Source organism: Enhydra lutris, unplaced genomic scaffold, assembly GCF_002288905.1.
Source record: "Enhydra lutris kenyoni isolate GAN:26980312 unplaced genomic scaffold, ASM228890v2 scaffoldscaffold79, whole genome shotgun sequence".
Classification (NCBI taxonomy): domain Eukaryota; kingdom Metazoa; phylum Chordata; class Mammalia; order Carnivora; family Mustelidae; genus Enhydra; species Enhydra lutris.
The window spans coordinates 5006966-5021731 of NW_019154163.1; the positions used below are offsets into that span (position 1 = coordinate 5006966).

At 35.8% G+C, this 14766-nt stretch overlaps 1 protein-coding gene across 1 annotated transcript in view; it reads left to right on the top strand.

The window, feature by feature from the left end:
* Positions 1-14766, top strand: part of LOC111160908 (fibronectin type III domain containing protein 3C1-like) — a 51279-nt gene that overhangs the window by 32681 nt on the left and 3832 nt on the right. Inside the window, exons 22-24 of the mRNA XM_022524297.1 lie at positions 6712-6986; positions 7430-7642; positions 8492-8658. Of these exons, the coding sequence (XP_022380005.1) occupies positions 6712-6986; positions 7430-7642; positions 8492-8658 (655 nt within the window). The remainder of the gene's footprint in view (positions 1-6711; positions 6987-7429; positions 7643-8491; positions 8659-14766) is intronic.

Sequence of the window (14766 nt, forward strand, 5' to 3'; positions counted from 1 at the left end):
CTTACAAACAAAATTAAAATGAGGATTCTTTTTTTTAAGATTTTATTTATTTTAGAGAAAGAGACTGCACGAGGTAGGGGAGAGGCAGAGGGAGAGAGAGTGGAAGCAGACTCTGAGCAGGGAGCTTGACACAGGGCTTGATCTCAGGACCTCAAGATCATGACCTGAGATTAAATCAAGAGTCAGATGCCTAAATGAATGAGCCACCCAGGCACCCCAAGCAATAAGGATTCTAGTAAACAAAATTAGAAATGAAAGAGGAGACTTTCCAACTGACACCCCAGAAATACAAAACACCATAAGAGAGTACTATGAACAATTGTAAATGCCAAGTTGAAAAGGTAGAAGAAATGAATATATGCCTATTACTATACAAGCTACAAAGACTGAATCATGAATAAATAGAGAATATGAACAGATCATTGATGACTAATGAGTAAGGACATTGAATCAGTAATAAAAAACTTACTAGTAAAGAAAAGTCCAGGGCCTATCAGCTTTACTGGTGAATTATACCAAACATTTAAAGAATTAATAGCAATCCTCAAACACTTTCAAAAAATAGAAGGAAGAGAATACTTCAAAATTCATTTTATGAGACCAACATTACAATACTACAGCAGACAAATATAGTACAATAAAAGAAAATTACAGGCCAATGTCCCCAAAAAACATAGATGCAAAAAATTCTCAGCAAAAAAATTAGCAAACCAAATTCAACAATACATTAAAGGATCATACACTATGATCAAGTGGAATTTATTCCGGGAATGCAAGGATGGTTCAGTATCTGCAAATTAGTGTGATATACCACATTGGTGAATCGAAGGATAAAAATCATATGATCAAAAAAAAATCATATGATCCTCTCAATAGATGTAGGAAAAGCATTTGACAAAATTAAACATCCATTCACAGTAAAAAAAAAAAAAAATACTCTCAACAAACTGGTTAGATAGTGAACATGCCCCAACATAATAAAAGTCATATATGACATCCTCACAACCAACACTATTCTCAACAGTAAAAAGCTGCAAGTTCTTCTACTAAGATCAGTTACAAGACAAGGATATCAACTCTTAGCACTTTTAGTCAACATAGTCCATGGAGTACTAGCCAGAGCAATTACAGAAGAAAAAGGAAAGGCATCCAAATCATAAAGAAGTAAAACCATCCCTATTTTCAGATGATACATTATATGTAGAACATTCTAAAGACTCCATCAAAAAAAATTGTTAGAAATCATAATTGAGGGTGCCTGGGTGGCTCGGTCAGTTAAGTGTCTACCTTTGGCCCAGATCACAATCCCAGAGTCCCAGGATCAAGCCCTGCATTGGGCTACCTGCTCAGCAAGGAACCTGCTTCTCCCTCTCCCCTTGCCTGCCACTCCCCTTGCTTGTGCTGTGTGTGTGTGTGTGTGTGTGCATGTGCATCAGTCAAATAAGTAAAATCTTTTAAAAAAATAAATCTAATTGAATTCAGTGAAGTTACAGCATACAAAATCAATACACAAAAATGGGCTGTGTGGGGTACCTCGGTGGCTGAGTTGGTTGAGCATCTGTCTCAGGTTTGGCTCAGGTCATGATCTCAGGGTCATGGTATTAAGCCCTGTGTTGGTCTCCATGTTCACTGGGGAGTCTGCTTGGGATTCTTTCTCTCCCTCTCTCTCTGCCCCTCCCCTCTCAAATAAATAAATAAATCTTTTTTTTAAGTTGTGTTTCTATACACTAATAACAATCTGAAAGAGGAACTAAGTAGACAATCCCATTTGTGACTGCATCAAAAAGAATAAAATACTAAGGAATAAATTTAACCAAGGTGAAGGATCTGTTTACTGAAACTGTAAGACACTGTTGAAAGAAACTGAGGAAGACACAAATAAATGGAAAAATATTTTGTGCCCATGATTGGAAGAATTGACGTTATTAAAATATCTGTAACTATCACAGAATCTACAGATTCAATGCAACCCCTATAAAAATTCTAGTAACATTTGTCACATTAATAAAACAAACAATTCTAAAATTTCTATGGAATGACAGAAGACTCCAAATAGCCAAAGAAACCCTGACAAAGAAAAAATGAGAGGAATAACACTTCCTCCTTTCAAACTGCACTACAGTGCTATAGTAATCTAAACACAATGGTATTAGCACAAAAACAAATACATAAATCAATGAAACAAAATAGGGATCCCAGAAATAAACAGGACATATGGTCAATTAATTTATATTATAGGAGCCAAGAATATATGAGAGGAAATGGATAATCTCTCAATGGTAAACTGGACAGCCATGTTTAAAAGAATGAAACTGAACCACTATCTTACACCATATACAAAAATCAATCAAAAATGAGTTAATGACTTCAACATAAGAACTGAAATCATTAAATCTAGGAGAAAACATAGGGGGTAAGCCTCTTAACATAGTTGTTGAAATGATATTTTGGATTTGACACCAACAACAAAGGCACCAAAAGCAAAAATAAATAAATGGGACTACATCAAACTAAAATCCTTCAGCACAGTAAATATAAACAAAAAAAGTTAAAAGGTGGGGCACCTGGGTGGCTCAGTTGATTAGGCATCTGACTCTTTGTTTCAGATCAGGTCATTATCTTGCAGTTGTGGGATTGAGCCCCATGTCAGGCTGTGACACTGTGGAGTCTGCTTCAGATTATCTCATCTCTCCCTCTCATTCTGTCTCTCAAATAAATAAATACAATATTTTGTGGGCACTTGGGTGGCTCAGCTGGTTAAGCGACTGCCTTTAGCTCAGGTCATGATCCTGGAGTCTCAGGATCGAGTCCCGCATTGGGATCCCAGCTCCATGGGGAGTCTGCTTCTCCCTCTGACATTCTCCCCTCTCATGCTCTCTCTCTCTCTCTCTAACAAATAAAATCTTTAATAAATTAACAAATAAATAAATACAATCTTCTTTAAAAAGTTAAAATGAAACCTATGGAATGGGAGAATATATTTGGAAATCATATATCTGATAAAAGGTTAAAATATGTAAGAAACTCATATAATTCAATAACAAAATAGTAATCATTAAATTTAAAAAATGAGCAGAACAACTGAATAGATGTATTTCCAAAGAAAACATACAAATGCCCAATAGGTACGTAAAAAGATGATCAACATGACTAAACATCAGAGAAATACAAACGAAAACTACATGAGCTATTACCCCACATATGTCAGAATAGCTATTGTCACACTATTTTGTATTTTAATTCCAATATATCTAAAATACAGTGTTATATTAGTTTCAGCTGTACAATACAGTGATTCAACAATTCCATACATTATCCAGTGCTCACCACAAGTGCACTGTTTAATCCCAATCACCTATTTACCTCATTCCCCCATCCCCATCCCATTTGGTAACCAAAAGCTTGTTTTCTATATTTAGAGTTTGTTTCTTGGTTTCTTTCTTTTTCCTTTCCTAATTTCTCTTGTTTCTTAAATTCTACATATGAGAGAAATCATATGGTATTTGTCTTTCTCTAACTGACTTATTTCACTTAGCATTATACTCTCTAGCTCCATCTGTGTCATTGTAAATAGCAAGATTTCATTCTTTTTTATGTATGAATAATATTCTATCATACATATATACCACACCTTTACCTATTCATTTATTGATGTATACTTGGGCTGCTTCCATAATTTGGCTATTGTAAATAATGCTGCAATAGTGTGATCAGTGTGATTACTAGACTGTAGGGAAGTCCTATTTTTAACATTATGAGGAACTCCCATACCACTTTCCACAGTGGCACTAGTTTGCATTCCCACCAACAGAGCAAGAGGGGTCCTTTATCTCCACATCCTAGCCAATGTTTGTTGTTTATTGTGTTTTTTATTTGAGCCATTCTGACAGGTGTGAGGCGATATCTCATTATACTTTTGATTTTCATTTCCCTGATGACTAGTGATGTTGAGTATCTTTTTGTGTGTCTGTAATCCATGTGTATGTCCTTCTTGGAATAATCAACATAAACTTCACACCTTATATAAAAATTAACTCAAAATGGACCATAAAAAACTGAAAATTAAAAATAGACCATAGAAAACAAAATTAAAATGTAAAACCATAAAACTTTTAGAAAAAAATCACAGAAGATCTTCAGGATCTAATATAGGCAATGAGTTCTTAAACTTCATACCAAAAAACATATTCCATAAAATGAAAAATTGAAAAATTTGACCTTCTAAAACTTTTTTTAGAAGACTGTTATTTGAGAGAGAGTGAGAGAGCACAATCAGGGGGAATGGCAGAGGGAGAGGGAGAAGCAGCCTCCCCAAAGAGCAGGGAGCCTGATGTGGGGCTTGATCCCAAGACCCTGTGATCATGACCTGAGCCGAAGGCAGATGCTTAACTGACTGAGCCACCCAGGTGTCTCCGACCTCCTCAAACTCAAAAAGTTTTACTCTGCATAAAACCCTGTGAGGAGGACAAAAAAGACAAACATAGACTGGAAGAAACTCTTTACAAAATACACATCTGACAATGGACTATTACCTAGAATATATAAAGAACTTTCGAAAGTCAACAGTTAAAAATCCAAACAACCCAGGGGTTCCCTGCCCAGCAGGAAGTCTGCTTCTTCCACTGACCCTCTCCCTGCTTGTGTTCCCTCTCTCATTGTCTCTCTGCCAAATAAATAAATAAAATCTTTTCAAAAAGTCCAAATAACACAATTATAAAACAGGGAAAAGACATGAACAGACCATTCACAGAAGATGATATACAGATGGCAAATAAACACATAAAAAGATATATAACATTATTAATCATTAGGGAAATGTACAATGAGATAACATGACACATAATCAAAATGGCTAATAAGAAATAGTAACACTAGGGGTGCCTGGGTGGCTCAGTGGTTTAAAGCCTCTGCCTTCGGCTCAGGTCATGATCCCAGGGTCCTGGAATCGAGCCCCGCATCGGGCTCTCTGCTCGGCAGGGAGCATGCTTCCTTTCCTCTCTCTCTGCCTGCCTCTCTGCCTACTTCTGATCTCTGTCTGTCAAATAAATAAATAAATAAAAATCTTAAAAAAAAATTAAAAAAAAAGAAATAGTAACACTAAACACTGGCAAAGATGTAAACAAACTGGACTAATCATACATTTCTGGTGTGAATTTCATCCACTATTTAAAATAGTATGGGAGTTTCTTACAAGACTAAACATGTACTTACTAATATGCTCAGCACTTTTGGACACTTATCCCAGAGAAAGAAAACTTGTGTCCACAATAAAAACCTGTACATGGATATACATAACTCCTTATTTGTAAAAGCCAAAAACTAGAAATGACTCAGATGTCCTTCAACATGTAAATAGTTTTAAAAACTGTAGTACATTCATAGAATTTATTTGAGAATAAAAAGAATCAAACTATTAATTCCCACAACTTCAATGGATCTCTGAGGAATTATGCTGACTGAAAAAAGCCTATCTAAGAAATTTATATCCTGCATTATTCTATTTATATAACATTCTTGAAATAGCAAAAATATAGGTTAAAGAATAAACTACTAGTTGTCAAGAATTAGAAAAAGAGGGAAGGAAGTTGCTGTGGGTATAAAAATATAGTACAAGGGATACTTGCAATGGAATATCTTAACTGTTAGTCATCACATTAAGATACACATGTGTTAAAACTACATATAACACTGTACAAATTAGTGCATGTAAAACTGGTAAAATCTGCATGTCAATGGATTTTATCAAAGTCAATTTCCTGACTATATATTGTACTATAGTTATGCAAAATGTTCCTTTTGGGATAAAGAGTGTAAATTGTACATTTAAGTACACAGTGTAAAATTTAAAAATTTTACAAAATCAGTAAAACTTAGTGAATTGATGTGAACTTCAGGCTACCACCAACAGAGATAGTAACTAGAAAATAAAGGAAAGAAAGAAACTTTGGTGGACTAAGTGATGAATTCAGTTCGGGTATATTTTTCCTGAAATGCCCATATTAGCATTCTTCACTTACCTTCACATATTCAGACTTGTTACCTTCTTAAATATGCAACCTAAAGATTTTGGCATCATGTGAGTATTTTCAAATCATTTGTTTCATATTGCAATATATAAATGTATCAAATTAGATATGCCTGGATGGCTCAGTCGGTTAAGCCTCCTATTCCTGATTTCAGCTCAGGTCATGATCTCAGAGTCATGAGATCAAGCCCCATGTTGGGCTTTGTGCTGAGCATGGAGCATGCTTAAGAAGCTCTCTCCCTCTCCCTATGGCCCTCCCCACCACTTGTGTGCTCCCTCTAAAAAAAAGTATCAAATCAACATGTTACACACTTTAAACTTATACAATGTTATAAAACAATTCTATCTGAATTTTTTTTTAAATCTTTCTTAGAGTTTGAGGTTAAAATTTTTGTCTTGTTTTTATTTTTTTAAAGATTTTATTTCTTTATTTGACACACAGAGAGAGAAAGAGAGATCACAAATAGGCAGTGAGGCAGGCAGAGAGAGCGGGAAGCAGGCTCCCTGCTGAGCAGAGCCCAATGTAGGGCTCAATCCCAGGACCCTGAGATCATGACCTGAGCTGAGGACAGAGACTTAACCCACTGAGCCACCCAGGTGTCCCTTGTTTTTTTTTTTTAAAAAACAACAAAATGGTTTATGCACAAAACAAAATAATGAAGCTCTAACACAACATACTTTCTCAGGCTGCAAATGTAGTTGGAGTTGGACCATTTGGAGAAACTGGCATAGTAACCACACCAGCAACTGTGCCAGCAGTAGTACCAATGCTACATGAAGTTGAAAACAAAGTTCCTGCCAAATTGGCATCATCTTGCATTGCTATTCAATGGGAGGAACCAGATTGTCATGGCTCTCCAATCACTGGATATAACATTGAATATGGAGACAGAAAAATTTTGTCTGTTGAAAGAGTGACAGAGTGTATTCTGAAAAATCTACAGCCTGATACCACATACAAGTAAGTTGCTTATATCTTACTTTGGGTAGATGAAGTTTTTTCAGAATTTTGAACAAATCTACACTTCTTTGTTTTATATAATCTACACATTTTTGAAAGAGAATTTTAGAAAAAAATTGTTTTAGAAAAAAATTGACATTACTAAATCTACATTTCTTTGTTTTATACACTCTACACATTTTTTGAAAGAGAATTTTACTATTTTAGAAATATTTGGGTATTACTAAAAGCCAGTTCCTCCTCATCAAAGATCATCAATACTGATTATGCAAATTCAAGATTTTGGTCTCAAAAATTTGTCTATACTAATCATTATAATATGATGGTCAATATTCTTTCACGGGATGACTAAGGGCATAGTTTAAATGTAGAAATTTATTTTCCTTTCTAAATCCAAATTAATAGTTTAATTTGTTTTTGTTTTTGTTTTTGTTTACCACTAGAATCAGAATTCAAGCTATCAATCATTATGGACTAAGCCCTTTTAGCCAGTCAATAAGAACCAAAACCAAGCCACTACCCCTTGATCCTCCTCATCTTGATTGTGTGGTCTATAGACATCAGAGCCTCAAATTGAAATGGGGTAACTCTTCAAGCAAAGGATTACATTCCAACCTTATAAGCTACAATTTGTTAATAGGAGATCGATCTGGAAGGTAAGCTATTTGTACAGCTTTACATGATTCTAATAAAAATGTTTTAAAATTTCCTCTTAAACATATAATCCAAAGTGGTTTCAATGAACTGATAGATGTGAAAGCAGTACATTATCATGTTAGATATACTTTCTTTTTTTTTAATAATAATATAATAATAGTAGGGGATGTTATTTTATTTTTCTTTCTTTCTTTCTTTCTTTTTTAAATTTTTTATTTCTTTTCAGAGTAACAGTATTCATTGTATTTTGCACCACACCCAGTGCTCCATGCAATCCGTGCCCTCTCTAATACCCACCACCTGGTTCCCCCAACCTCCCCCCCCCCCCCCCTTCAAAACCCCCCGATTGTTTTTCAGAGTCCATAGTCTCTCATGGTTCACCTCCCTTTCCAATTTCCCTCAACTCCCTTCTCCTCTCCCTCTCCCCTTGTCCTCCATGCTACTTGTTAGGCTCCACAAATAAGTGAAACCATATGATAATTGACTCTCTCTGCTTGACCTATTTCACTCAGCATAATCTCTTCAGTCCTGTCCATGTTGCTACAAAAGTTGGGTATTCCTACTAGTAATTTAGCTATTTTTGCTCTCCCAAAACACTTCTTCCTTTATATAATACACATTACTACCAAGGAATAGAAGTTTCCAAAGGAATATGAAAGTCAGCACCTTGCCATTATAATATTTACAAATTGATTTTTTTTCCTTTTGTCTTGCACCCACCAGGCTTCAAGTTGATTTATTTAGGCTTTACTGACGACCCAGTTTCAAGTCAGCTATGTAGAATTACTTGTACCTAGATGACCTTTGATTAATAATATAGCTTCTCCCATCTTGATTCCCACTCCCAGATTTTCTATCATTTACCATGGACCTTGTCAGACTCACAAAGTGCACAGACTGAGTGAGTATACAGAATACAAATTTAAAATCCAAGCATGTAATGAAGCTGGTGAGGGACCACTGTCTGGTATCTATACTTTCACTACAACCAGAACTCCACCACCCACACTTAAAGGTAAGTATTATAAGCCTAACAATGAAGGTTGCATTAATATGAGCTCTAATAGCTCATATATAAAAATCTGCAGTACAGTCTATTTTAAATGTTAAATAGCAAAAGACTCCAGTATTTAATTATGCATTCAAAGTTCAATTTAGAATTTAATAAGACTCTGAAAATTTTAATGTTTTACTTTTTAAAAAGTTTTTATTTAAACTCAAAAGTTAATGTACAGTATACTATTAGTTTCCAGTGTACAATATAGTGAAATACCCTGTACCCATCACAAGTACACTCCTTAATCCCCATGACCTATTTAATTCATCACCCCACTCACCTCCCCTCTGGTAACCATCAGCTTGTTCTCTGTGATTAAGAGTCTGTTTCTTCATTTAAGTCTCACTCTTCTTTTCCTTTGCTCATTTGTTTTATTTCTTAAATTCCACATATGAGTAAAATATGGTATTTGCCTCTCTCTGACTGATTTATTTCACTTGGCATAATACTCTCTAGCTCCATCCACATCCTTGCAAATGGCAAGATTTTGTTCTTCTTGTAGCTGAATAATATTCCACTGTAAATAATACTGCTTCTTTATCCATTCATCAATTAATGGACATTTAGGTTGTTTCCATAATTAGGCTATTGTAGATAATGCTGCAATTCACATCAGGGTGTATACATCCCTTTGAGTTAGTATTTTCGTATTCCACAAGTAAATACCTACTACTGAAAATACTGGATCATAATGCAGTTTTTTTTCACTTTATTTAAATTTTGTTAGTTAGCATACAGTACAATATTAGTTTCTGGAGTAGAGTTCAGTGAATCGTTACTTACATACAACGTTCATCACAAATGACATCTTTAATATCCATCACCCATCTAGCCCATCCTCCACCCACATTCTTCCATCCACCCTAAGTTTGTTCTCTAAAATTAAGGGTCACTTACAGTGTGTTTCTCTCTCTTTTTTCTTTCCCCCTTCCCATATGTTCATGTTTTGTGTCTTCAATTCTACATGAGTGAGATCACATGGTATTTGTCTTTCTCTGATTGTCTTATTTCACTAAGCATAATATACTTTAGCTCCATCTACATGATAGCAAATGACAAGATTTCATTTTTTTAAAATATTTTCTTTATTTGACAGAGAGATCACAAGTAGGCAGAGAGGCAGGCAGAGAAAGAGAGAGAAGCAGGCTCCCTGCCAAGCAGAGATCCCAATGTGGGGCTCAATCCCAGGACCCTGAGATCATGACCCGAGCCGAAGGCAGAGGCTTTAACCCACTGAGCCACCCAGGCGCCTCAAGATTTCATTTTTTGATGGCAGAATATTCCATTGTATAATATACCACTTCTTATTTATCCATTTATCAGTCAATGGACATTTGGGCTCTCTCCACAGTTTGACTATTGTTGATAATACTGCTATAAACAGTGGGTTGCACATACCCCTTCATATCTGTATTTTCATGTCCTTTGGGTAAATACCTACTAGTAAAATTGCTAGATTGTAGGGTAGTTCTACTTTTTAACTTTTTGAGGAACCTCCAAACTGTTCCCTGGAGTAGTTGCACCAGTTTCCATGCCTACCAACATGTAAGAGGGTTCTCCTTTCTTCATATCCTCACCAACACCTATTGTTTCTTGTGTTAATTTTAGACAATTTGACCAGTTGTTTATTGTGTTGTTGATCTTAGCCATTCTGTCATATGTGGTGTGGTATCTCATTGTAGTTTTGACTTGAATTTCCCTGATAATCAGTGATGTTGAGCAACTTTTCATATGCTTGTTGGCCATCTGTATGTCTTCTTTGGAAAAATGTCTACTCATTTCTGTCCACTTTTAATTATTCATTTTTATATGTTGAGTTTCATAAAACATTTATATATTTTGGATATTAACCTTTTATCGAATATGTCTTTTGCAGATACTGTCTCCCATTCAAGTTGCCTTTTGGTTTTGTTGTTTCTTTTACTGTGCAGGAGCTTTTTATCTTGAAGTCGGAATAGCTTATTTTTTTTTTTGTGCCTAGACTTACTTTAATATTTAAATATGTATTATTTTATTTATTTATTTATTTTCAGCATAACAGTATTCATTGTTTTTGTACCACACCCAGTGCTCCATGCAGTCCGTGCCCTCTCCAATACCCACCACCTGGTTCCCCCAACCTCCCACCCCCCCCTCTTCAAACCCTTCAGATTGTTTTTCAGAGTCCATAGTCTCTCATTGTTCACCTCCCTTTCCAATCTCCCCCAACTGCCTTCTCCTAACTCCCCATGTCCTCCATGCTATTTGTTATGCTCCACAAATAAGTGAAACCATATGATAATTGACTCTCTCTGCTTGACTTATTTCACTCAGCATAATCTCTTCCAGTCCCATCCATGTTGATACAAAAGTTGGGTATTCATCCTTTCTGATGGAGGCATAATACTCCATAGTGTATATGGACCACATCTTCCTTATCCATTCATCCGTTGAAGGGCATCTTGGTTCTTTCCACAGTTTAGCTACCATGGCCATTGCTGTTATGAACATTGGGGTACAGATGGCCCTTCTTTTCACTACATCTGTATCTTTGGGGTAAATACCCAGTAGTGCAATTGCAGGGTCATAGGGAAGTTCTATTTTTAATTTCTTGAGGAATCTCCACACTGTTCTCCAAAGAGGCTGCACCAACTTGCATTCCCACCAACAGTGTAAGAGGGTTCCCCTTTCTCCACATCCTCTCCAACACATGTTGTTTCCTGTCTTGCTAATTTTGGCCATTCTAACTGGTGTAAGGTGATATCTCAATGTGGTTTTAATTTGAATCTCCCTGATGGCTAGTGATGATGAACATTTTTTCATGTGTCTGATAGCCATTTGTATGTCTTCATTGGAGAAGTGTCTGTTCATATCTTCTGCCCATTTTTTGATATGATTATCTGTTTTGTGTGTGTTGAGTTTGAGGAGTTCTTTTTTTAATTTTATTTCACTTGCCTCAGGAGATATATCTAGAAAAAAAGTTGCCACAGCTGATGTCAAAGAGTTTACTGCTTGTTTCTTCCTCTATGATTTTTATAATTTCCTCTCTCACATTTAGGTCTTTAAACCATTTTGAATTCATTTTTGTATATGGTATAAGAAAGTGGCCCTGTTTCATTCTTTTGCATGTTGCTATCCAGTTGTCCCAACACCATTTGTTGAAGAGAAATTTTCCCATTGGGTATTCTTTCCTGCTCTGTCAAAGAGTAACTGACAAAATTTCATTTGGTCATTGACCAATTTCCATTTCTGGGTATTCTATTCTGTTCCATTTATCTATGTGCTTATATTTGTGCTAGTACCATACTGTTTTGATCACTACAGCTTTGTAGTGTAATTTCAAATCTGGGATTGTGATAACTCCAGCATTTCTTTTCTTTTTCAAAATTGCTTTGGCAATTCAGGGTCTTTTATGGTTCCATATAAATTTGAGGATTGTTTGTTCTAGCTCTGTGAAAAATACTCGTGGTATTGTGATGAGGGATTGCATTAAATGTATAGATTGCTTTGGGTAATATAGACTTTTTAACAATATTTGTTATTCCAATCCATGAGCACGGAATGTCTTTCCATTTCTTTGTGTCATCTTCAGTTTGTTTCATTAATGTTTTATAGTTCTCACAGTACAGGTCTTTCATCTCTTTATTCCTAGGTATCTGACAGTTTTTAGTGCAATTACAAATGGAATGGATTCCTTAATTTCTTTCTCCTGCTTCATTATTGGTGTATAGAAATGCAACAGATTTCTGTACATTGATTTTGTATCCTGTAACTGAATCAGTTCTAGCAATTTTTTTGGTGGATTCTTCTCGATTTTACATATAAAGTATCATATCATCTGAAAAGAGTAAGAGTTTGACTTTTTCCTTGTTGATTTTGATGAATTTTATTTCTTTCTGTTTTCTGACTGCTGAGGCTGGGACTTTCAGTACTATGTTAAATAACAGTGGTGAGAGTGGACATTCCTGTCTTGTTCCTGAAAATAGAGGAAAAGCTCTCAGTTCTTCCCCAGTGAAGAGAAGATTAGCCCTGGATTTTTCATATATAGTCTTTATTATGTTGAGATATGTTCCCTCTAAATCTACTTTATTCAGGGCTTTTATCACAAAGAGATGTATTTTGTCAAATGCTTTTTATACATCCATTGAAATAATCATATGGCTCTTATCCTTTCTTTGAGTTATGTGGTGTATCACAGTGATTGATTTGGGAATACTGAACCACACTTGCAACCCAGGAATAAACCCCACTTGATTGTGCTAAATGATTGTTTTAACGTGTACTTGGACTCAGTTTCCTAGGTTTTTTTTTTTTTTTTTTGAGCACTTTTTGCATCTGTGTTCATCAGGGATGTTGGCCATTAGTTCTCTTTTTTAGTGGAGTCTTTCTCTGGCTTTGGTATCAGGGTACTGCTGGTTTCAAAGAATGAGTTTGGAAGTTTTCATTCCTTTTCTGCTTTTTTTAGAATAGTTTAAGAAGGAGGTGTATTTAACTCTTCCCTAAATGTTTGATAGAATTTACCTGTGAGGCCATCTTGTCTGGATCTTTGTTTTGGGGGAGTTTTTTTAATTACAAATTCAATTTTATGGCTGGTTATCAGTCTGGTCAAGTACTCTATTTCTTCCTTGGTTTTGGTCTTGGTAGTTTATGTTTCTAGGCATTTACCCATTTCATCCAGGTTGTCCAATGTGCTGGAATAAAGTTTTTCATAATCTTGTCTTAGAGTTGTATTTCTGTAGTGTTGTTTTTTAGGTTCTATATCATTTATTTTTGCTCTAATCTTTATTATTTCCTTCCTTCTGCTGGCTTTTAGACTTTCTGGTTCCTTTAGATGTAAGATTAGGTTGTTTATTTGCTTCTTGAAGTAGGCCTTATTGCTATATACTTCCCGCTCATCACCACTTTCGCTGCATCCCAAAGGTTTAAGACCACTTGTGTTTTCATTTTCATTTGTTTCCATGTATTATTTCTTCTCTGAATTCCTGTTTGGCCCTTTGTTTAACCTCTATGTATCTGTGATCTCTCCAGATGTTTTTCTTGTGGTTGACTTAAAGTTTCTTAGCGATGTGGTCAGAAAAAAAAATGCATAGTATGATCTCAATCTTTTTGCACTTGTTGAGGCCTGATTTGTGACCTAGTATCTAATCTATTCTGGCTAATGTCCCATATGCACTTGAAAAGAAAGTGTGTTCTGCTGCTTTAGGGTGGAATGTTCTAAATTTATCTGTTAATACCGTCAGGTCCTCTGTGTCATTCAAAGCCATTGTTTCCTTATTCATTTTCTGCTTAGATGATCTGCCCATTGATGTATGTGGGGTGTTAAAGTCCCCTAGTATGACTCTATTATTATCAATTAGTTACTTTATGTTTGTTATTGGTTTGTATATTGGGGTAATCCCATGTTGAGGGGCATAAATATTTTCTATTATTAGATCTTCTGTTGGCTTGTCCCCTTTATTATGATATACTGCCCTTCTTTATCACTTCTTACAGTCTTTGTTTTAACATCTAGTTTGTCCAATATAATTATTGCAACTCTGGCTTTACTTTGACATACATCTGTATAATAAATGTTTCTCCATCCCCTCGCTTTCAATCTGAAGGTGTGTTTATGCCTAAAATGAGTCTCTTGGGATGCATGGGTGACTCAGTTGGTTAAGCATCTGCCTTCTGCTCAGGGTCCTGGAATTGAGCCCTATGTTGTGTTCTCTGTTCAGTGGGGAGCCTGTTTCTCCCTCTCCCTCAGCCCCTCCCCCCTGTTCATGCTCATTCTAATAGACAAGTAAAATCTTTTTAAAAACTTAAAAAGGACGCCTGGGTGGCTCAGTGGGTTAAGCCTCTGCCTTCAGCTCAGGTCATGATCTCAGGGTCCTGGGATCGAGCCCCACATCAGGCTCTCTGCTCAGCAGGGAGCCTGCTTTCCCCTCTCTCTCTGCCTGCCTCTCTGCCTACTTGTGATCTCTGTCAAATAAATAAAAACTTTAAAAAAAAAACATGTTTAAAAAAACTTAAAATAAAATGGGTCTCTTATAGGCAGCGTATCAATGGGTCTTGTGTTTTTTTATCCATTCACATACCCAATGTCTT